General features: G+C 35.3%; 1 protein-coding gene across 13 annotated transcripts in view; it reads right to left on the bottom strand.

Annotated features, from left to right (window-relative positions):
• Ophn1 (oligophrenin 1) overlaps positions 1 to 24,342 on the bottom strand; it is a 514,511-nt gene that overhangs the window by 247,058 nt on the left and 243,111 nt on the right. For 9 of the 13 annotated variants that reach the window (NM_001173097.2, XM_063245538.1, XM_063245535.1 and 6 more), the window contains 8 exon segments: positions 4,758 to 4,832; positions 5,865 to 5,927; positions 6,338 to 6,371; positions 8,925 to 9,003; positions 11,185 to 11,276; positions 14,483 to 14,583; positions 21,804 to 21,933; positions 23,608 to 23,712. In NM_001173097.2, the coding sequence (NP_001166568.2) occupies positions 4,758 to 4,832; positions 5,865 to 5,927; positions 6,338 to 6,371; positions 8,925 to 9,003; positions 11,185 to 11,276; positions 14,483 to 14,583; positions 21,804 to 21,933; positions 23,608 to 23,712 (679 nt within the window). 13 annotated transcript variants of the gene reach the window in all.

Here is a 24,342-nt window from a genome sequence, read left to right as displayed (position 1 = left end):
TAGTCTTTCCTTTGATAAAATTTTTAAAAATGACTTAAAAAATAGGATGTCCCTTATCACTGATCCTATTCAAGATAGTACTGGAAATTCTAGCCAGACCAATTAGATAAGAGAGAGAAATAAAAGGAGTAAAGATAGGAAAAGAGGAAGTTAAATTATCATTAGTTGCAAATGACATGATACTCTACATAGAAGACCCCCAAAACTCCATTGAAAGACTTCTAGATATAATAAATAAATTCAGCAATGTAGCTGGATACAAAGTTAACACACAAAAATCAATAGAATTCCTATACTCTAACAACAAAATCACTGAGAAAGAAGTAAGAGAAGCCACACCCTTCATACTAGCAAACAAAGAAGTGAAATACTTAGGAATTAGTCTCACAAAAGAAGTAAAAGGTCTATATAGGGAAAATTATAATACCCTGGAAAAAGAAATTGAAGAGGACCTCAGAAAGTGGAAAGACATCCCTTGTTCAAGGATAGGAAGAATAAATATTGTGAAAATGGCCATTCGCCCAAAACTGTTATACAGATTCAATGCAATCCCAATGAAAGTACCACTAACACACCTCATAGATCTAGAGAAATTACTCCTAAAATTCATCTGGGACCAGATGAGACCTAGAATAGCAAAGGCAGTTCTAAGCAGCAAAGACAAGGCAGGAGGCATCACAAACAAATTGCTCTAAAACAGTTGTCAATTGTACATATGTCCCCTTTGACATTGTAGTCCATATTTTATTTGCCACAAACACAATTTTTTGGTAGACAGAGAAGGGAAGGCTTTACTAAACAACAAAGTCAACAGTTATATATCAGAAGAGAGGTCAATAGGAACAGAAGGGTGTGTTATTTAGTATTAAAAAGTAGCTGTAATTGTCTTTTTGACTAGTATATAACATGAGACATAAGGAAAGAGGACAAGAAAGTCCACATGTAAAAGAAAGTAAATATTCTTAATCCTGAATACATCATGGCAGAGCTACATATAACCAAAGTAGCAAGCCTCTAGGTGAGAAAGGAATAAATTACAAAAAGGTAAAAATAAGCAAGACCACTTTAAGGAACCCAGGGACAGTTACCAGATGACATGAAAGGAAAGAAAATTAGAAGGGACCATAATTAGATATTGTAAACTAGCTGAGACAGCCTTCCCAGTAACATAAGCCCCATGAAGTTAGGAAATAGTGGTACAATCACTGCTAAATCCATAGCCCCAAGCATAATGACTGTTCATTAGTAGGAACTCAAATATTTGCTGAAGAAAAATAAAATGAATAATCATCATCACCAGTTTTGGGATTTCCTACATTTGAGGCAGGGATCTGCGCTTACCAGATTTATACACAAATAAGGAAATCAATATTGTTTGTGTTATATCTATAAATATTTGTAACCAGATTTTCCTAGAATGTATTTCAAATATTCCTATTAGTACTGATATTTAGAGGAAAGCATTAAATAGATGGCATAAGACAAGTCTTCTATTTTCCTTGATATCTGAATCAAATTGCACTTCCATATGTAATCTGAAGTAACAATTTCAGTCCTATTAAATCCCAAAAGAGAATCAATAGGATGCATTATGTGGCATTTTTAGCTTACAATAGAAGTAAAAGAAAGTAGCTATAGTAGAAACAGAAGCTGTCACTTACTTTACATGTTTCAAAAAAGTCCTTTTACCTAATGAGATGGGCTGTAAATTGCCGAAGAAAGGCAGCTTGAATTTTTTTTTAGCAACTTGAATTTTTTTTTTGCAACTTGAATTTTTAAAAGTCAAAAATGCTAAATGATTAAAGAAAGCAAATACTGAATTACTAGTAATGCAATCCACAACACAAAATTTGCACACCTATTTTCTGGACACTGTAGCATCTTGAAATGCTAATACAGTTGACAACGATAAGCCATGCATCACAAAAAAATCAAATTATATATGCTTTATTCAAACTGCATCTTTTTACACTCAACTTGTCCTCTAACACTTTGGAAAAACTGAGCTTACCAGATACTTCACCACCCCCCTCAAAAGGAAGAAAAACAGGCTTACAGAGAGAGAAAAATGAATTTTAGCTACTCTCATGTCAAATGTAGGTACCTGTGGAATAGCTGTGTAGAGGAGGCTTGTGCAGAGATTTCAATAATGATGCCCTATGTCATGTCTCTTTAATGTATGTTATAGATATGATCATTGATATATGCCACATGCAAGAGTAATTAAGAAACATAGGTACAATTGGAAACTGTACACATTAGTTTTGAGCTAATGAGATGATGCCTACAATAGAGATTTTAGGGAGCTGTCAGCATACATGGTGCTTGTAGAAACCACACAGAGGAACCTGCTCTCCCAGCCATGGTGGACTAACTGGTACCAGACTTTTCCTCCTGCTGTAACAATTAGAACATCAGGTAATATACATGAAACCAGCTCCCAAGAGTTAGTGCCATGCACAGCCTGTCTGAGAGAGAACCAGATGCCAGCCCTTTCCTGTGAGTCAATGCCATTGGCAGATTGTCAGGGAAGAGAACAAGCAGTCAACAAGAAGCTAAGACTTCCTGTATGACAGCATCAAGCACAAGCACCTCTCCTGTGAGTCAGTGCCATTTGCAGACTGTGGGAGAGGAGAACAAGCAGTCAACAAAAACATAAGACCTACTGTGAGTTGGTACCATGTGCAAAAGCTGACTGGGAAAGAATCAGACACCAGCCCCTTCTGGCAGGTGGGCAGTGAGACAAAAAGAGAAAACACCTGGCCCCTCCCCCCACCTCCTATAAGCCACTGGTTGATGGAGAGAAACCCAGACTGTGATTCTAGCTAATGACTTACTACAACTTACTGTTTGTAGTGTTTAGTGTTTCACTGATTTTCAGGCTGAAAGTTGGTAGTCTGAACATCTATTCAGAGGACAAAAATATACAATGTGGCATATATGGGGGATCTCCTTCTGAAGGTGGTAGCCATTGTTAATTCCCTATTATCTTGTTTCAAAATCATATATCATTCACATTGTTTTGTATGTTTGGGTTTTATTTTGTTTTATCTTGTTTGATTTTGTGTTATCTGATGGCATGGGCAGCTATTGCCAAGATAACAAGATACATGATGGAAGTCATTTTGGATTTACCATTATCTTGTTTTGAAGTCCTGTATTTCATTCACTGTTTTGTTTTTGTTGGTGCTATTCTGTTCCATTGTGTTTCATTTTACTATGTGTGAAGTTAAGGGAAGCTATTTTGAAGACAATAAGAAGTATTATGGTAACTATTATTGATGTCCTATCTTGTTTGGAAATCCTGTGTCACTCACACTGTCTTGCTTGGATTGGCTTTATTCTGTTTTATTTTGCTTTTATGCTCTTTAAAATAAAATTGAAAAAAATATATATATATAGTTATATATGAAACCACTCTCCACAATTGTTGAACAATGTACAACATGGGACTATTATTTTAAGAAAAGAGAAACAATCCCTATAGTGGCTACAACTTGCTACCTAAAACTCAACATGCCAGTATTACTCAACTGAAGAAAAAAAGTTCAGAATTCTAAGAGGCTGATATAGATAGAATTTCCAGGGCACAGTACCAGAGAAGGAGCTCTTTTGATAAAGAATTCACAAAAACCTACCTATGGGTCCCCTTGAATCAGTCACTAAACACAAAGCCTTATGTGTATAATAAGCCCTAGGATGAAACTCCATAGGCTGGCCCAAAACCACCAGGAAACTTTCAGGCAAATATTCTCAAAATTCACACAGAACTTGGAGACATCTTTGTTCTAAACAGTAAGAAAGAGAAAACAAGAGAAGGCAGGCCTTACTAGGAGGTCTAAACTAGCCACTGAATACGTTATGTTTGGCCTCACAAAATTTACAAAGAAGTTTTGAATAGATTGAGCTGATCCACAGATAACTGCATACCAAGCAATATTCAAGGCTTGTTTGAAGAAGTCAACAAATCAAGACACTCAATAAATCATAGTATCCAGCATCCAATAAAAATAACTAGATATATATCACAAGGAAAATGTGACCCATAAGCAGCACAATAAAATCAATTGACAGAAAAATATGGAGAAAAAGAAACAAAAGGGAACCAAGACAGGACTCTGGGAAACATCCAGATATGATTTAAAAAATAAGAGGAAGAAAAGGATCCAGAAAGAGGTAATAACAAGGAATAGAATGAGGATTCAATCGCGCCATGGAAGCCAAGTGAGGAGAAAGTTCCCAAAAAAGAGGAAGTGATCAACATGGAGATAAAGTGAGAGAATGAAGAAGACTCACCATTTGAGTGGACCTACTAAGCATGGCCAAAAGTCTAGATGAAGACATAGAGATAGAAGCCAGACATCAAAAGGCATTGAGAAGTGAAATTCATGAGAGATGACAACCATGTTTTCAAGGAAACATTGTTTCTTATTCAGGGTGGCAAAAAGATATGTACATTCAACCTTCAGAAATATTTTTAAATACACCATAGGTATGACAGCACATGCTTCTAGGTCCCAGCTACATGAGAGACTGAGGCAAGAGGATAACTTGAGCTCAGGAGTTCAAGATCAGCCTAGGAAACAGATGTATTTTAGTATATATGCTGCAGAAACAAGCACGAGGGCAGCAGACTTAGATCTTGGTTCAAAAAAAGAAAAACATTCTACAACTTTCCTTATCAATATCTGTTTTATCTTCCAATCACATTAGTTTCTAACACATGAACTACTTCCAATAAGAATTAAAATCGTTACCAAAGAAGGCATTCAGTAGCTTCTGAACTTGAATATTGCTACCAACGGTGCGGTATAACCCTTCTGTCTTGATCCCTAAGGAAAGAAAACCAAAGTCAACTTTGTTTACATAGCTAGAGTTTTCAACTCCAGAGGAAGTACTTGTACAAAAGAGTCAGTTAAGTCAGGAAGGGAAATCCTTATGTCTTCAAGCTCCCCAGCCCTCCTTTGTGACAGAGGAACACTCCTAAAACACTTCTCCATAATCAACTATGTTTTTATTTGGACTGCTCCCAAGCCACATCAACCTGAGAAGAGAACATGTTCTAAGGTAGATAGAAGGATGTGATTAGGTGGATGGCAGTACATAGCTGAGAATGATAGTACCATGTTGAAAAGGAATTAGGGTTTAATTTAAAAAAGAAGAAATACCAACCCTTAAATTGCTTCCAAACAACAACAGAGGAGGAGAAGGCCAGAATTTAGCAGATGTAAAAACAAAAAAGGTCATTTCCTGAGCTAAGAAAGGCTTAAACAACATGTCAAAGCAAAAAGAGGCTGAGCCGTATTATACATTAAGCCCACCCATATTCCAAATACCCTTAGAGTATCTTGCACTGGGGAAGTATGCTGATTCCACACATGCCTAAGTTTACCTTTGTACCCATGAGTATTTGAACCAATATACATTGTGAAATAAATTGAACTCTGATTAGGGTAGAACCATCTTGACACTGCTAGAGGAGTATCACATATCATTTCAGACCAATTTATAAGCCACTTAACATTCTGTATCCTTAAAAGTAAGAAAACATATATTATCCAAGCATGTTTAGATACTACCGGTTTGGAATTCACTAAAATTTTACAAATTATGTTCACTGTACGTTTATAAAGAATCACCACTATATGAAATACTGTGTTGCTTACATTGCTCTGTTATGATCTGCTTTGTTATGTCCTCTTTTGTCTTAGTCTCTTTAAAAATAAAAAAAAATTAAAAATAGAATCACCACTATAAATATGAGTTCTGACCAATACATATCATTTCTCTTTTAGGGAAATTGCCCCAAACCAAATCAGAGTGACCAGATTCAAATAGTGACAAGGCTATGGTTCAGATCTTACCTTTGGTCTCTATGATATTGATGCACTTCCTAACAAACATAAACCCCACTTCATTCAGCTCCACTGTTTCAAGCAAAGGAAAGAACAGTTAGATCCTGCAACAAATGTAACATACCACATATTTAATGGCCATATTAAGGGACTACTGTGAGGGAATGAGGGTTTAGCTGCTTACTGTCAATCATCCTTACATGCAAAGATCATTTTATTCACAAGAGGTTCAAGGTTTTAACTTTTATAGCACAAAATATATGTTTGTTTAGCCCTTTGCATTTATGTGCACAAGCTAAAATAATGTGACTTTCAGTTTAATCAATGGACAATTTAAAAACTAGGGTTGAATTTTATTTCTTACAGAGGTATCCATAATAGAGTCATACATCACTAGTACATATCACTAGTGATAGCACTAACCATAACTATGACAATCCATAGATAATAATGTCAGTAAAGCAAAAATTTGAATAACTTACTTTCTTCCTGTTTTGTTATGGGGCTGTGGTATATCTGCAAAAAAAAGAGAGAGACAGAGAGAGAGAAGAGACAGAGAGAGAGAGAGAGAGAGAGAGAGAGAGAGAATGTGCCATGGCTATTGTGAATTACTATAGGTATGGAGGGGAAAAAGTATTAAATCTCTTTCCCAACCTAGCCCACCAAAATCATTAGATACTCTAGGACAGTGATGGCGAACCTTTTAGAGATGGAGTGTCTAAAATGAAACCCAAAACTCACTTATTTAATCACAAAGTGCCAACACTGCAATTAAACCTGAACACTGAGGTTTTAGTCTAGAGAAAAACAACTGATACATTAATATCTTTTGTCTTAAAAGAAAAACAAATAACATATGTACCATAAATTTGCCATCACTACTCTAGGATCATAAAAAGGAAAATTGGTCTAAACAGAATCATCTTTACTTATACCCCTATAAAAGTTTCATGATCCACAAAAACTACACTGGAGTTCATTGCAGTGGAAAATGTGCCCAGTCCATCTTAGACATTTACTTATGTAATATTTGGATCATTTTTAAGATGGAACAAGAGAACATGAATGAATGATAAGTAGCTTTCTCATGGACACTGGAGTAACAGGCACGAAAGTTAAAATTTAAATGTTTACAATAAAAATCTCTCTCCTAAATACTAGTTAAAGGATGCTTCTCTTTGAAAGGCAAGAGTCCACCTGAAAGAGGCCCTTGTATTGACCAAGAATTCTCTATGCTATCTTCAAATAAGCATTGTGATAGCTGTATATGAGACCAGAAAGGAGATTCCTCAAATGCAGTCTTGGCTCTGACCTTCTTTCACTAGGCATGCCTTTATTTTCTACATGTCAAATTTTCTGCTGATAAAATGATCAGTAGGGTAGGAACAGATGTTTCTTAAAGCTCTGATCTTCTTTGACCCTCTAAGCAAAAGGATGCATGTGATATGTAAGACAGTGTGTTAGAGTGCAGGGTAAAGCAACAACAATATCAGAAATTTGAGGCTACATGAAGAAAAGCTATCTGTTAGAATCTGCTTTAACAATCTCTCCTTTTAAAAGAACACTTTACATATATGTGTGTATGCCCTGGGTACTTCAGTGAGAGTTTCTGCACTAACTAGCCTTTGCTGCCACTTTTATAAACTTCAAATCTTTTGAAGTCTGTCATGATCAGGCTGGTGAAGTTCCATATTCATTGAGCCCATATTCTACCATCACTCTCTACAAATAGTTACCTGTATCCTTGGATGTATTAAAACCTATGGAGAGAGCACTTTCAGGACAGGGAAGCAAGAGCTAAATGCCTTGCTATGCCTCTTTGCATCCTCCTAGAGAAACATCACCAGCATACAAGAGCTAAGTATTAGGTTTCTCTGAAGTTTAATGTCAAAGCCAGGCTTAATAATGTCAGAACCAGGACACAAAGCCAAACTTTTGTGATTCTAATGCAAAGCAGCTAATATTATTTCATATGCCACTATAAGAAATATAATAGAAACATACTGAAGAGAGACTACTTTAATAAATTCTGACTGTTCATGTCAATCTCTCTAGAATAGTCACTAAGCCCTTTAAGGGATCACTTATCCACCTGCCTAAAGTTTTCTATGTGGAGTATCCTAGGACACAGGATGACAACTCCATTTCCTCCAGTAGCTCAACCCGGAAAGAGAATAAACTGAGTAGGGGTAGAAGAACAAAAAAGGATTATTTTGAATAAAATCTTTAAAAATGCATATTTACAGCCATGGTAATTATTTTCCATCCTTCTATAGGATTAATTTTATAATCTGAGAAAATGCTACACTAAAAGTAAAACTCTGGAGTAAGAAAGGTGATCATAGGAAAAATCCCTTGCCCTCTCTTAAACTCAAATTGCCTTACCTACTAAACACTCACTGTATTTCTTATTTAGAAAAAAAATTGCAGGTTGCAGCCCACATTCATTTAATTTTCAGCAATACAAAATTACTGTATTTTATAAATGGAAATACCACTGCTAAAAATAGAATGCTATATACAAAATGAAATCTTTTGTTTCTGATGACTGTTGCTATATTAGAGCAATACAAAAATAATAAAAATGAAATATCTTGTGGCAAGCTGTGGAGGTAAGGTTAAGAATATAATCCATGAGTTATCTTAGGGTAAATACTGCAGCCACAAGTACTACCAGCAAGTATTCTCAGAGCAATCAGGAAATTAGTTTCAAAATATTCACAACAGGGTTGTAATTCTTATGTCTCACTTGCCAAGCAGCTTGAATCACCAGTGGTACATGGATAACTCTCCCATCAGGCAGATTTTTACTAATTTTATTAGAAAAAACAATAAAAGTGATTAGATTCATTTGTGCTGCTGGTGGTATACCCCCTCCCCTCCAATGGGTGGTTCAAGCTGGCAGGAATGTGTTTAAAAAGTGATATGGGAACCATAATTCCTTCCAGCTCTAACATTTTGAATTGTAAGAATCTGACCATTTAATTGTTAGGTCCAATAATACCAGTAGAGGGCAATCATACACTGACCTATGCTACTGAGATTTCCTCTGTGTCTGTGGTAACTTACAGGTTCTTTCCCATCCATGGCTTCCATCCATAGCCTTCTATTAGCTTCTGAAAGAGCCTGCAGAGTGATAGTTCCTGGCCTAAAGAGAAAAATGACAAATTAAAAACAGAAAATTCATTAACGAGAATGGAGTCTTATGGTCTAGAGTCCTTATTTCCCTGGAAGGTGACCCACTGAACAGTCACTGCCCTATGAAATTCTAAGTTTTGAAGACTTTCTTTGAACCAGACAGTAATGGGAAATTTGTAAATAAGAACTTTGCAGGCCCTAGGGGAGATAGTATTTTGGCGTTCAGAAGTCAAGTTCAGGCTAGGAAAGAGGAAGGTGGATCTCAAAGCACCACATCATAATACACACATAAATTTGACTCCATTGTGCTTAAGCCAAACTCAGGATCTCCCTATCTCCTCTCTTTTGAAGCCAGCCACTTGGTCCAAGCTCTAGAGGTAAGTATGTACATCACAAACACATTCACCTGTCAAAAAAATTGCTCAGTTCCTACCATCCCACCACAGGATGTCCAGTAAACATTTCCAGTTGGAAATAATTCAGCAACTTGCAGACTGGCTAAGCCACAGTGAGGAGGTCTTTTGGCTGACAAGCAATCTAAACAATTAATAACAACAGCTAATGCTTATCAAATGCTCACTAGCTGCCAGGTTCTGTTCTCAGTGTTTTTACATATATCAGTTCATTTAATCTATCCAACAAGTCTATGAACCAGTTTACTACTGTAAGTTGTCTCCATTTCAAAGAAAGGGAAACTGAAGCACGGAGAACTCACCCAAGGTAATACAGCAGGTAAGTGGCAGACAAAAGATTTAAATCTGGAAAGTGAACTCCAGCAGTCATAATCTTAGCCACTACATAAAAATGCATCTACTGAATGACAGATAGCTTCAAACCAAATTGTGTTCTATTTGCTCATAGGTTATCTGCCATGGCCTAACTCCTAAATTTAATTCATGAATTGAAAGAATCACCATGTGACAACATAAAGAGCTAGGATATTTAAGAAGTTATGAGAGTGGAGCCTCCGAGGAAGACATAAAAGACCTTATAAAAAGGATTGAAAGTGTGCATTTGTTCTCTTGCAATCCTTCTGCCAAGTGAAAAATGTTTAGGGCATAGCACCAAGGAACAATGTTAGAAGTAGAGACTGTGCCCTCCCCAGATACTGAGCTCACCAGCACTTGATCTTGGATTTTTCACATTTAGAAGTATGAAAACAAATTCTGTTGCTTCTATATGTATTGCCTAGTCTCGGAAATTTTGTTATAGCAGCACAAATGAACTAAGACTCTATTTATACCCTAACAAAACCAAATTAGGTATATCCCTTATGGTCACTTAGACCTTGACAACCAAACTGGAAATTAGGGTTTGACCATACTACTTCTTATTTCCAGATAAGAAAATGACCTCTGTCTGTTAGTCTATTCTTTGTAATCTCAGTCACTTAAGGCTTTGCTCATGTAACATTACAGTTCACCCACTGAGCTCTTTTCTAGCAATCTGGTCATGTTAATAAATTGTATTCTATACTCAATGTCTAATATAGAGAAATAACAGATTAAAATAAAATCAAGACACACATGCACTCACTAAATTTTGGATCAACTTCCCAACCACAAAGAATCCCTTTCTCTAAAATAATGCTAACGATTCCCATTTTTAAAAGAAAGATAAAATTGACTAAAAATTAAGAATTGGCTCCAGACACTGTAGTCCATATATAAACAATGTAACAAAGTTCAAAATTTACAAGTTGTACCTTTAGTATCTGTGTGGAGAAACTTCCACTTCACATATGTATCTGGCAAGTAGGGAATCTGTCTCATTTTTCACCATAAAGGAAAAACAAATCTAGAGAAAGCACCTCCACCCTCCACCCCATCTGCCTTCCATCAATAACACAGGCCAATAAACTTGCTGTTTCATATTATAATAAAGATATTTTAAAAGAACTAATTTTGTTAGTCTGTCCTTTTTATGGAATCACATTTTGTATATGTGATATCAAAAATACCTAGCACAGTTGAGGCAAACTTGGAGGGGCAGGGGAAATCAGTTCTGTGTCAGGCCTGGCAAGGACGCTGTGAAGAGCTGGCAGAAGAGACAAGACAATGCTGTCTTGCATAGATTTGCTCATTTTCAACAACAGGGGATGATAAAAGACCTACCTAGGAAAATAAAAGACCTATCCAGGCTCAGCATCTGGCATGTGTGGACATAGGCAATTCATAGCAGTGCAGCTTACCTTTCATTAGTTTCTATATCAAAACAGAACCTCTTGTCAATAGACTCTGTCTTCCTTCTCACACAGTACTTCAGGGTTAAGTCCAAGGGTACCTGATATGAGAGAAGGATTAAGATGCAATTTGAAAAAATGCAGAGAAGCTTCTTCTGCCTCCCAGTGGCCTCAGTGACACTTGGAAGGCATAAACCAAGGCAGCAAGAGCAACATGTAGACTCACTGAGAACCCTGTGCAACCAAAGAGTACTTGAGACAAGATGGCAGATGATTTCTCTATTCTCCAAGAATCAAGGGCTGGCACAGTGAGAAATACTCAGAGTAGGCTAGCATTTCTCCCTTAGCATGACAGATTAATCAGAAAACTCTATTCATATCACACAAGGGCAGAGTAGGAGAAATGGATTACCTGAACAGCATTAAGTATACAGAACACAAATTTCATGAGGTCTTGTAGGGAGGATGCAAAAGGCTTTCTGATAATATCCGTAAAAAGTCAGAGGCAAGTTGAAGAATAAAGCAGCCATTAAAGTGGCAGATGGAATGGGGAAGACACATTTCTGTTCCCCACTCCAAACTCTTGAGGATTATAACAAAACAAACCTCCTCAACGACATGGACAATGTCCTGAATCTTTGGCACATACCAAATAGGTAGTACTCGATAAATGTTTATGAACTAAATCATCATCCTTGTCACTTTTCTGATGAGGAAACTGAGACTGAGCAATATGAAATAATTTAACCAAGGTAAAAAAGTAGACCCTACAGCTAGGATGTGAAACTCACCTTTATTATATGTGATAGTATAAACAAAATTTTTTATAGATAAGAAGATAATATAGAAACCATTATTCATTTTGTTAGTTGGTTCTAAATACCCTGTAATACTTTCATTCTCTTGAATGGTTTTACACTGTCATGTTGAGTTTGATGCTATAATACACAAAGTTATACTCAAATATCTCAAGGAAAGAGACACTATGGTAACTACTATTATGTCAGATTATCTTGCGGTGAAATACTATGTTGCTTAAATTATTCTGTTCTGACCTCTGTTTTTATGTTGTTATGTCCTCTTTTTTCTTAAACTCCTTTTAAAAAAATTTTTTAATAAAAAAAAGAATCAAAAATGCAGTGTTCTTTTTTCTTACTACAATTTCTAACATGGGATGAGGAAATACAAAAATACTTTTTGAGAAGTCATAAGTAAAATGAGCAGTATAACACAAATGAGAAATGATAGGCTGAGATAATAGGACACTGAAAAGGGAGAGTCAGAACAATGGTCAGTTCTTCCATTTTTAAATTAGGTGCATGATAATGCAATGTGCTGCTAAAGGAATAAACAAGGAGGCATAGGACAGAATATATCTGGCTCAGTGCTTGACACCCAGCTGGCATTCAAGAAACAGAGATTTTTATAATACAACAAAAGCGTTGTTGCTGGGTGTGGTGGCACATGCCTCTAATCCCAGCACTCAGGAGGCTAAGGCAGCAGGATCCTTCTCAGTTTGAGACCAGCCTAGCCTACAAAGTGAGCTCAAGGCCAGTGTGAACTGCGTAATAAGACTCTGCTCAAAAAGACAAGAAAGAAAGAAAGAAAGAAAGAAAGAAAGAAAGAAAGAAAGAAAGAAGCAATCATTGTTACATTATTTACATTTCAGTAAAGAATAAAAGTAGTACTACAACTGAGTCAGAGAACTGACAAGAAATCATTTCCAACTCCAATTTCAGGGAAATTCAAATAAGTGCTTCTCTCTTTCTGCCCTCTGATCCTGCTACTAAATGGGGAAACAAGTTCCTCTTTCCCTTCCATAAAGAACCCCACATGAAAACTGCTTACACTGACACTACTGCAATTTTGCAAGCAGTAACTCACTGCAAATGAAAAAAGAAAAGACAACTGAAATGAAATTTTTACTCTCATTTGCCAGGAGGAAGTAAAAGTAGTGCCTGCATACTTTATTTTGGGCTCAGCAATATGTACTTCTGAGGAAAAAAAGGGCCTCAATGACATTACTGACTATAAGACCATTATAATACCCAAGAGTTAGAATGTAGCATGTGTAGAAAAATGAAAGGAAAAGACAGTAGGATAGTGGTGCTCAGAAACACTTGCCAGTGAAATAAATCAGCTAAATTCAAACTGACTTGAGACACATTTTGAGCTGCAGCACAAGGTGAATTCACTGGAAGTCTGCTGAGAGGCTCTGTGGCAACTGGAAGGCTGGAAAGTAAAGACTGCTTTGAACTAGTGTATGAGTAAATTCCCAAGACAAAGGCATAGGTGAAGAGTCCAGAAAACCCTGTTTTGGTACATTTTACTAGAAGTTCATCTCATATCCATCCACATTCAACACATTGACCAACCTTGCAGTTAAAAACCAAAGAAGTAATCTTCAATAGCATGCAACAAGATCTTAGTCACCTGTAAATTTATATGAATGAGTCACCTCATTCATATGAATGAGATCTTCCATGGAAAGCACCAGCAATGAAGGGAAATCTGTCCAAATTTTTTCTCCATATTCCAACCTACCTAAATTGGGTCTTCATGTGTTACTTTCAGTACTAACAAGTGAATCTAAAAGTGCTGCTAACAGCTTATAAAAACTTAAAACCATGCACCAAGAGCTTGTATGAGAGCAAGTTAAAGGGGAAAAAATGCACTGAACAAGTATAATATTAACAATCTACCTGATGATCAACTTTTAATCTTAGATATATGGGGGGTGTTACATAAAAGATCAAGTTTTTCTGAGGGAGTAAACTACTTTTTCAGTTTGTTAAACTTTTCTTTCCATTATGGGGAATGGATTGAAGTTTGAAGAGGAATAGAAGAGATATTATTTGCTAAAAAGTATTTCAGTGCTGCACAGCTTCTGAGTATCAGTTATGCTAATTTTAGGAAATAGACATACACTTTTAAAAAGGTAATTCTGAAAACTGATTCATGTTGTTTGTAAACTTTTTATTTAAAACAATTCCACAGTAGAGTCTTCCTAAAATCAATGCATCCATATTTTCCCTTTTTTTCTTTTAAAGCGTGACAAACTATAACACTAAATGATCTGAAAGAGTACAGGCATTTTCAAAATGTCTCATGGAATTCACTGAGCAATTATGTCCCCAACTGAGTGGTTTCTGACCCAGTGCAGACTAAGGCCAAGAAGAACATACATTGTCACGGCTTCACATAATAGAGTTGGGGTTAATTATTTAACAGGATTTCAACAGAAGTTCTTCTCTGAGCTGTAGTCAAAAATGCATCTCAAAAAATCTTGATATAAACATGCACTGACCTGCTTAGCACCTGGCTTCTGTTCCATAGGTGTCATGGTGAGTGTTTTAGTTTCCTTCTCATACTGGCAATAGTACTTCACCCAGGATATTCCCAAAGCCCCTACAAACAAAGGAAGACAATAAAAGTTTCAGCACACTAAGGCAGAGGCTGCTTACAGCCTGTTCTTTATGGTTAAGCTCTAGATCCAGCCCTACCTTTCCCCTAAATTCATCTTATCTAACCACTTGTCCACAGAGCATACGCAGGTATTAACCATTACCAGCTGCTTTCCAAATCTACTCTTTACTTGCCCCAAACCCATTCTCCTTGCCATGTTTCCAATGAATGGAAGCACCATATATCCTAACAGCTGAAAATTCCATTACCTGCCCCTTTTTCACTATAACTAATCTATTTAGTTATAGAGGTCCACTGGGTTGGACCTCTTTTATTACCTACCTACAAATCTTTCCAACTGGTTTCTCCTCTATCACTTTCAGCAGGGAATTAAAAACATTATTGCTGTCTTTCAAAAAATGTTTTATGAGCTATTTCAAACAAAAATTCATTATTTCTCCACTTAATTGTTTTAGTGGATGTTTTCTCTATATCTGATCACTCTTTTGCAGTCTATTAATCACTTTTGTTAGAGTAATACTAGTTTAAAGATAAACACTACTTCAATGCTAATGGCAAACTAATGATCAGCAGCAATATACAGCCTCTCCAGGACCCAGAATCAAGATACCTGGAAAATACTAAATTGAACAATGAGAAAAAGAAAAGAAATTGATACCTAAGAATTGGGAAGGAGACAAAGGAAAATTAGAAACTACAGAGAAGTTGGAGAAATGAAACACAATGCAGAGAAAACAACACAGAAATATGGAAAGCTCACACTGTTTCCAGGGAGGGGAAATGGTCTCTTCCAATACAAGGTAAGTCCCCAAGTTCAGGAGCTCCAGGGAGAAAAACTGGAACTGGCTGGCCATTATTCACCCTAAGAAAATCCTAAGATTATTGTAAACTATAAAAAAGTCTAGTTTTACTTTGAAAGTGACTCTTTCAACACAGTAGGCTAGAATTGAAGAAATCAAGTTAAGAATCCACCATATAATGAGGAGCCATTTTGGGAAGAGCTTAATCATTTAAGACTGAGCCACAGAATAATTACTAAACAGCTTCACTTCAGAGCTTATAATGTAATCCTATCACATAGACTTAGTGGGAAATGGTCACAACAGACAGACACAGAGAGTAAGTAGGCTAGATATATATCTCCTGAGATGTTTAAGCTCAGGCCAGGAGGGCATGGTGGTAGTGGGGGTGGGGGACATTGCCACAGTTGAGAAGCCAGGTGTGGTATGTGTGGTTTTCAGAGATTGCTGGGTATAAAACAAATTAAACTTGAAGCCCTGACCCTATTGCCAATATCCAGAAAAGAGATCAGTGGTCTAATTACTTTCTCCATCTACCAAGATAAGCAGGACATCCTTCAGGTTGAACAGTTATTGCAGCCTGGTGTGAACAAACACAGGAGCCTTTCTGGCACTGGGCGAGAGCACATCACACATCCACAAGCCATAAAGCCAACTGAGAAAACGGTGACTGGGGGTGCACAGAATGGCACAGAAAGTAGGAGTTGCTGGAGTGACTATAGCTTCACAGCTGTTAATGCTGATTAAGAATGACCAGTAGAAAAGGTAAGGCAAGATTCAGCATTCACATACAAAAACATGAATGTGAAAACAAAATAAGTCTTAGGAGATACTCATTATCCTTCCCCCTTGTCTGATGGATTGAGAGACTGCTGATGCTAGAAAGAAACCACTCATTCAAAAACACAAATAGTTTTTTCTTTCTTTCTTTCTTTCTTTCTTTCTTTCTTTCTTTCTTTCCTTCCTTCCTTCCTTCCTTCTTTTCTTCCCTCCCTTCTCCTTCTTCTTGTTTTTTTTTCTTCTCCTTCTCCTCTTCCTCCTCCTCCTTCTTCATCTCTGTCTTTATCTTTTTCTTTGTCTTCTTCTCTTTTCATGGTTTCAGGTTGCTTTTTTTTAGTCATCTTTTCTTTTTTTCTTTTTTCTTATTTTTCTCTTTTTTCTTTAATCTTATTTTTCTTATTTGTTCCTTCCTGTTACTATACATTTATCTAATTCTATTAATTTCACTTTCCTCCTAACTAGAGCCTTCATCTCATTATTTTCTCATTCCCCACAGGATAAATGAAAAATAGATCCAACAATCACTAGATGACACAAAGAAGACTAATCTAAGATTAGTTAGAACTAGTGAAAAATCAGAAGACAACACAAATGGAATAAAACACATGTGTACAAAATACCAGAAAAATTTCCAAATATGGTAAAAGAATTTGACATACAAATAAGGCATATAAAATACCAAATAGCCATGATCAGAAAAGAAATTCTCCACAACAAATTGTAATCAGAATTCCAGAAATCCAAAATAAGGACAGACTCTTACAAGCTTAGAGAAAAGCAATAAATCACTTATGAAGGTAAACCCTTCCAAAGTACAGCAGACTGCTAAACAAAGTATAAAGCACATCAGAGATTTGAGTGAAATATTTCAAGCCCAAAAGAAAACTTTAAAATTAAATTGATGTATCTTGCAAAACTCAAAATTGATGAAGAAATCAAGGCTTATCATGACAAACAGCACCTTAAAAATTCATGAACACCAAAAAAGACGCAGAAGGAGACAGTTAAGATGACAGAAAGGGGAAAAGACACCAGCAACATAAAATGCTGCAGTGACAGGAATAAGTCAATACCTCTCCAAAACTCCTTATGAATGTTCTCAATTCTCTTATAAATGATCTATTAAAAGATACTGATTGGTAAAATGAAAAAAGAAATAAAACCCAGCAAAATGTTGAATAAGTGAAACACATAAGTCCAAAGCAAATTCATAGATTGAAAAACAAAGGATGGAAAACAATATTCCATGTAAGAAAAACTTAAAACATTCAGGAGTAGCTATCCTATTTTCAGACAAAGTGAACTTCAAACCAAAACTGATAAGAAGAAGCCAAGATGGTCACTATATAATGGTTAAGGAAACAATTCAATAGAAAAAAGATAATGATTATAAGCGTATTCAACCCAAAGTCAGGAATAACCAACTTCATAAGTCAAACAATATAAAAGATCAGATGAACATCATCAAAATTATAGTGGGGTACCTCAATACTCTACTGTAACAGACTGCTGAACTAGACCAAAAAAATCAATAATAATATAAAGAGTTGAACCAAACATTTGAACAAATAAATTTAAACAGATACATAGAGTGTTCTACCCAACATTATACATATCCTTCTCAACAGCACATGGAACTACCTTCAAAACAGACTGTACATTAGCCAAGAAAGAATGTTTACATAAATTCAAATGAATCAAAATAATACACTGCATACTATAGACTATAATGAAATGAACATAGAAATCAGGGGTAAAAGAAACCACAGAGTTTGTAAACAAATAACTTTCAAAATGCAGGAGTTTTGTTTTGTTTTGTTTTGTTATTGTACCAGGGATCAAACTCATGACCTGTACTTGCCAGTCAGGCACTTGTGACACTGAACTAAAACCCAAAACCTTAAAATGCAATCTTAATTAACCTGTGTGTCACAGTGGAAATCAAGGAATAAAGACAGTTCCTAGAATCAAATAATATTGCCACTACAACACACCAGATTTTAAGAATTTAATGAAAGCAGTACTAAGAGGTACATTTATTGTTGTGAATGTTCACATCAGAAAAGAAAAGGGAACACAATAACCTAATGATGCACCTCCAGCCCCTAAAAACTAAGAAAAGTCCAATTTATAAGTTAATACAATGAAGGAATTTATAAAGATCTGAGTAGAAATTAATGAAACTGAGACTAAAATAACAAAAAAAATCAATGAATCAAAGAGCCGGTTCTTCAAAAGAATGAACAAAATACTTTTGGTAAGATCTTAATTAGTCTTCGCTCCCCCCAAAAAAAAACAAAAGAAAAAGAAGGATCCAAATCAAGGCAATTAAAATACAAAAGGTTAAATCACAAAGAAAACTACTTAAATTCAGAAGATTATTAGTAACTATTTTGAAACCTATACACCAATGAATTGGATAATCCAGAAGAAATGGACAGAATCCTAACTTCCTAGATACATATAAATAATAAAAGTGAACCATGAATTCATAAAAACCCTGATTAATCCAATAACAGACAATGAAATTGAGGCAGTAATAAAAACTGCATCCACTAAGAAAGCCTAGATTTAATGGGTTTACCACTGAATTCTAGAATAACTTCAAGGAAGAAATAATGCCAATATTCCTCAAAGTATGTAATGAAAGGTAAGGAGCCAGGGATTTAGCTCAACAGCATAAGCACCTGCCTGACGAGTGCTAGGTTGTGAGTTCAATCCCAGGCACAAAAAAAAAAAAAAAAAAAAAAAAAAAAAAAATCCTAAATAAAATAGGTACAGAAGGTTCTTATGTCAATTGATTTTTTGTTGTAAAGAGAATAAAACAAAATAAAGTAGATCAGAACAAACCAATGCAAGTAACACAGGATTTCAAAACAAGACAACAGGAAATCAACAGTAGCTACCGCAGTGTCTCTTGAATTCTTCAAAATAGCCATCCATACCTTCACTCACAATAAATTACTACAAAATAAAATAGTATTAAAACAAAAGAATGAGAGTCTTATGGGCCTTCAAAACCAACCAATAAGCAATCAATAATGGCACCAAATATCTCTTGTTCTCTTCAAAATAGCTGTCCATACTTTCATACATATTGAAATCAAATAATAGAAAACAGACTAAAACCAATCAAAACAAAGAATAAAAGCATTATTGGACTTCAAAACAAGATGATAGCAAATCAATCATGGCTAACATGATGTCTCATTTTCTTCAATATAGTTGTTCATATTATCACACATAATAAAATCAATTCTTGTAAACTCTTTAGGAGAAGCCCTAGGCACATATAAGCCTATACATGTACATCTATCCTTTCTGTATTAGAGGAAGAAAAATGAAATATAAGAAAAACAAGAAACAAAAGAGACAAATAATGATAACAAAAATCCCAAAACAATAACAATGTAGGCTTATCTCAATTTAATCAAAGCCATTCATGACCAGCCAACAGCCAACATCATATCAAATGGGGAAATCCTGAAAGCTTTTCCTCTAAAATCAGGAACAAGACAAGGACATCCACTATCAACACTCTTATTCAATATAGTACTCAAAATATTAGGCAGAGCAGTCAAAGAAAAGAAAAGAAATAAAAAAGCTTGTAGGGGAAACAAGTCAAATTATTATTATTTCCAGACAGTCTGACCTCTCTATAGACAATCCAAAAAGAATTCATAAGAAGACCCCTATAATTAATAACCAAATTCAGTAATATAGAGGAATATCACATTGATATGCAAAAATCAAGTGTTCTTATACACCAATAATGAAATGACTAGTAAAGAAATTAGGAAAACAATGCCGGTTTTAATTTCTTTTCTTCTTGCTGATACAAATTACCTGACACTTAAATTCTTTTTTTTTTTTTTTTGTTGTTGTTGTTGTTGTTCCTACCAGGAATCAAACTCAAAACCTTATGCTTACCAGTCAGGTGCTGTGCCACTGAGCTAAATTCCCAGTCCTGGTCATATATATTGCTAACATATACTGATAGACATTAAAATTTAACAGAAAAAAAAGATATCTCTATATCACTCATCTTAGTATAAACTACCTATAGCCTTCCCATTGCCCCAAACTCCTTAGCCTGCCTTCAGGGCCCTTTACAATGTGATCAGAGCTTGTTTTTCTGGCTTTGTCTTTTGGTATGCTTATCTCTATGCTCTGGTCTTTCTGAATTACTTTCAGTTCCCAAATAAATAAGTGGCAATTCAACTTATAGCTCCATACTAGTACACACTTAAGATAAATAGAGTAGTATGAATAATGACATCAAGATAATAGATCTCATCTTAATCTCTTCTTGGCAAACCAGGACCCTACAAATAAACTATGTTTTCCACAACTGTAGGCCTTAAATTTATATAGTGGTCTACCTGATATTCTCCTACTTCTTTACTTTATCTATCAAATGTTCATTCAGTGCTAAAGTTCTAGTTCAAATATTGCTTCTTCCTTTAAATATATATCCCAGTCAGAGTGCCTTGAATATTTTACAGACATGCTTGCCTATCTTCTACATCTGATCATGAATTTTTATTTTTTTATTTTTGGATTGGAGAATGAGTTCACGACCTTGCACTTGCCAAGCAGGCACTTGTGCCACTGAGCTAAACCCCTGGCCCTGACAAGGAACTTCTTAAGAACAAAAACCTCAATTAATTCATCTTTTTTGTACCTCTCATGTACTCCATAGTGTCTGGTAGAAATGATGTTCAAAATATTGTGTGCCCACATTCAGCTGAGTGGCAAAGTCATATGTATTTGATACATTGAAAAACTGCAGCACAGCACATCATACAGCATAAAGCAGTGGTGCTGAATTACAGGAAATTTTCTTTCTGTTAGACATTTGACAATACATGGAGACATTGTATGTTGTTATGCCTAGGAGTGCTATTAAAATAAAGTGAAGACAGGCCTTTATACTGCTAAACACACTATCCCATCAAAAAAAAATTATCCAGGCTAAAATTTCAGTAATGGTAAGACTGAAAAAGTGCAAAGAAAAGTTAAAGATAAAAACCTCAAAAGTAAGAGAATACATCTTTCAAATGTATCAAAATTCAATTACTCTAAGGGGGAAAATCATGATAACATCACTGCTAAAGTGTTATCCTGTTGGCATTTCACACATCTAAATTTAATCATAGTTTGCCATTTGTTAATTGGATGACTTTCACATGGTGGTTACTCCGAGATTTCATGATGTCATGTGTAAAATGGGTGTGTGGTGGAATCAAAGATTACTTCATGAGATCAGCGTGTTCAGGGTAGAATGGCCATAGACTCAAAGATTAATCAAGACAAGGGTCTTAAGCACTCAACTCCATGCCAGGAACACAACAGGTGTGATAAACATTTTTCTGACTCCATTTTGTCCCAAATAGTCATCACAAGGATTAAGCAAAATTAAAATCCTCATTTTAAATCTCATAGAAAACCATAGGTCTTATCATTTTATCATTTAAAAGACTCTTAATTTCACCTCAGTTTTCCTTCTTTGTATTTATTATTGTTACCCTGACTTCCATGTAGCTGGAGCTTTAAGACTCTATGAATGATATGGGTACTCAGCCTACTGTAACCCAATGTACACCCTGAGTTCCCACACACATTTCTCTTGGGTATAAAGATAGCCTTCAATGGTTGGCTGTCCTGGAAGCTTGCACGTCTGGGGAGCTTCTTTCATCCTTTTCTTAAGTTCTTCCATCTCTTCCCGGGTACTGGAGAAATGATTTCTTGTCTGTTAAAACATCAGTATCATAATGAATATCATTATTAAATCACCATGAAGAAGTATTTATTTAAATCAGGTACAAAATTTTCTCTTTTTCTATTATGTAATACAACATAAAAATAGATTAATAGATAAATAAATGTGTGTGTGCTGAATAGTGTAGTGACAGAAAATAATTTTATAGAGTTTAATCGTACTAATTAGAAGGAAAACAAAAGCATAATTAGCAATATACTCATAAAACCACAAACAGAAGACTTTTTTCCAATAAGAATCATGTAAGGCTCCAATAAATAAAGAAGTTTACAATTCTGAGTACCAGATTGAATCTTGTACAACAGTGAGATTGCAGAGTAGGTTCCTAAAGATAGTATTATCATGGCTGTGTCTAAGTTCTTCAAATTCAATTACTCCTTATCTCATCTTGAATAAAGTTCTGGCCATGAGGATAAGATATGTAAGTGCCACTTTTTGTAAATATGCTAACAGAGCTTAGTGTCGAGACCATAACATATCAGATTTTTTAAACGGTAAACACTGTTTTCTATTATCCTGAAAATCAGACAGTTGTATGTAAATATGTAAAAAGTTGCTGCCATGCATTTTTTTCAAGTAATCTATAGAAAAGGACTCAAGTGATTATTTTGGTTGTAAGTACAATTCTGTAAATTGGCAGAAGATTGGGTCTTGATTTTGGTGAATAACACTACTTAGCAAAAGAAGGCAAATACATATAAAGAAAAAAAAACAACAAAAACTTCAAATCATAATTCTCCTTAACAAGGAGAGATTGATTTCGGCTATGATTTTTTAGCATTTTCAACTAGAAATACATCTATAAATTATAGACAATGGAATATCTAGTATGATGTCACCTAACGTCAGTGATGCCTTCTCTCTGACTCAGGCAAGAGTTGAAATCTCTGTGCATTATTAAAAGTTTTTATCTTGATTCTACTGTAGCAACTATCAAAAGGATCATGATTTATGTGTCTCCTCCAATAAATCATATGCTCCTTTAAAACATAAACCTTGCATGTCTCATTACAATATGACTGGTTATTTCACAATGCTTAGCATAGAACATATGCTCCCTGTATCCATAAACATTCATTAAGTGTGGGTCACATAAATGAATGAACAAAAGAATGTAGTGAAACCATAGTTGTTCCAATATACAGAAAGGCTCTACCCATTGCCTTTCTGTAAGAACCAGAAGGGGAAGAGGACAGAGAAAGCCTTTAAAAATAAGTTATTTAGCACTAGTAATAAGTGCTAAAAATAACAAAGAGAAAACAAAATTGTCATTCATGGTAATAAAACCCATTGTGAGAATATTTTGATGACCATGAAAGTAACTTAAGACCTAAACAAGCCTAGGATTGCATTCTGATATGAGAGATGTAGCACATTAGCAACACTTAATAAATACTGGCTAAATTGAAATACTGGTCACACTAAAGGAGAAAAGTGTTAAAAGTTGAAGAGCATAAACTGGAATAACCCAAAATTCCAAGGTTAAGACCACAGTGCCTAAAATTCAATTTGACACACAGGTGACTAAATCCACATGCGGGGCCGAGATGTAACTCAGTAGCTGCCTGGCAAGCATGAAGCCCTTAGTTTGATACACACTACCAAAGCTAAACAAAACAAAAAAAAAATCCACATGTGACTCACATTCTGCAAACTGAGCTGGAGCTGCTGTTTGTAGGGGAGGAAATCTTGTGTGAGTTCCACAGTCAAATTGTTGGAAATGAAGAGGCTATGAAGAAAGGCCAAGACCTAAAGAAAGCATGCAAAAGTAATTTTATCACCAAGATCTTCTAAGTATTCAAAAAAGGAAAAAGGAACTTGGAGGAGACTCTCTATGGTGCTTATCCAGAATAATGTTAAAAGCAGACAAGTAAATACAGGTCTACAAACAACTATGCTCATATTAGTTTAAACTTTAACATTGGACTCAATTTGAGAAATAAGTAACAAATTTTCATCTAGAGCTTCAGATTGCATACATAGCCATTAATAATTTGGTGTGGGAATGGATTATCTTCACTCTGTACAGGATGAGCACCTGTAATTCAAAAATCTGAAATCCAAAGTGCTGCAAAATATGAAACTTTTTTGAGCACTGACATGATGCCACAAATGGAAATTTCCATGCCTGACCTCATATGATAGGTCTCATTTAAACACAGACACAGTAAAAATATTATATAAGTTACCTAGGGCCTAGAATACATAGGCAACAAAAATAAAACTTTTATTTAGACTTTTGCCTTATCCTCAAGATATTTTATTACATATGTGCAAATATTCTAAAATAAAAAATTCAAAACACTTTCATGCAAGCAATTCAGATAAGGTATAATGAACTCCTACATCCTCAGTTCTGTTACATAGTAGGTGTTCAAA

The sequence above is a fragment of the Cavia porcellus genome, unplaced genomic scaffold (assembly GCF_034190915.1).
Source record: "Cavia porcellus strain 051 isolate PalLab524CR breed Dunkin Hartley unplaced genomic scaffold, mCavPor4.1 scaffold_3, whole genome shotgun sequence".
Lineage (NCBI taxonomy): Eukaryota > Metazoa > Chordata > Mammalia > Rodentia > Caviidae > Cavia > Cavia porcellus.
Note: the sequence above shows the minus strand (reverse complement) of the source record. Positions and strands in the feature narration are given on the sequence as shown.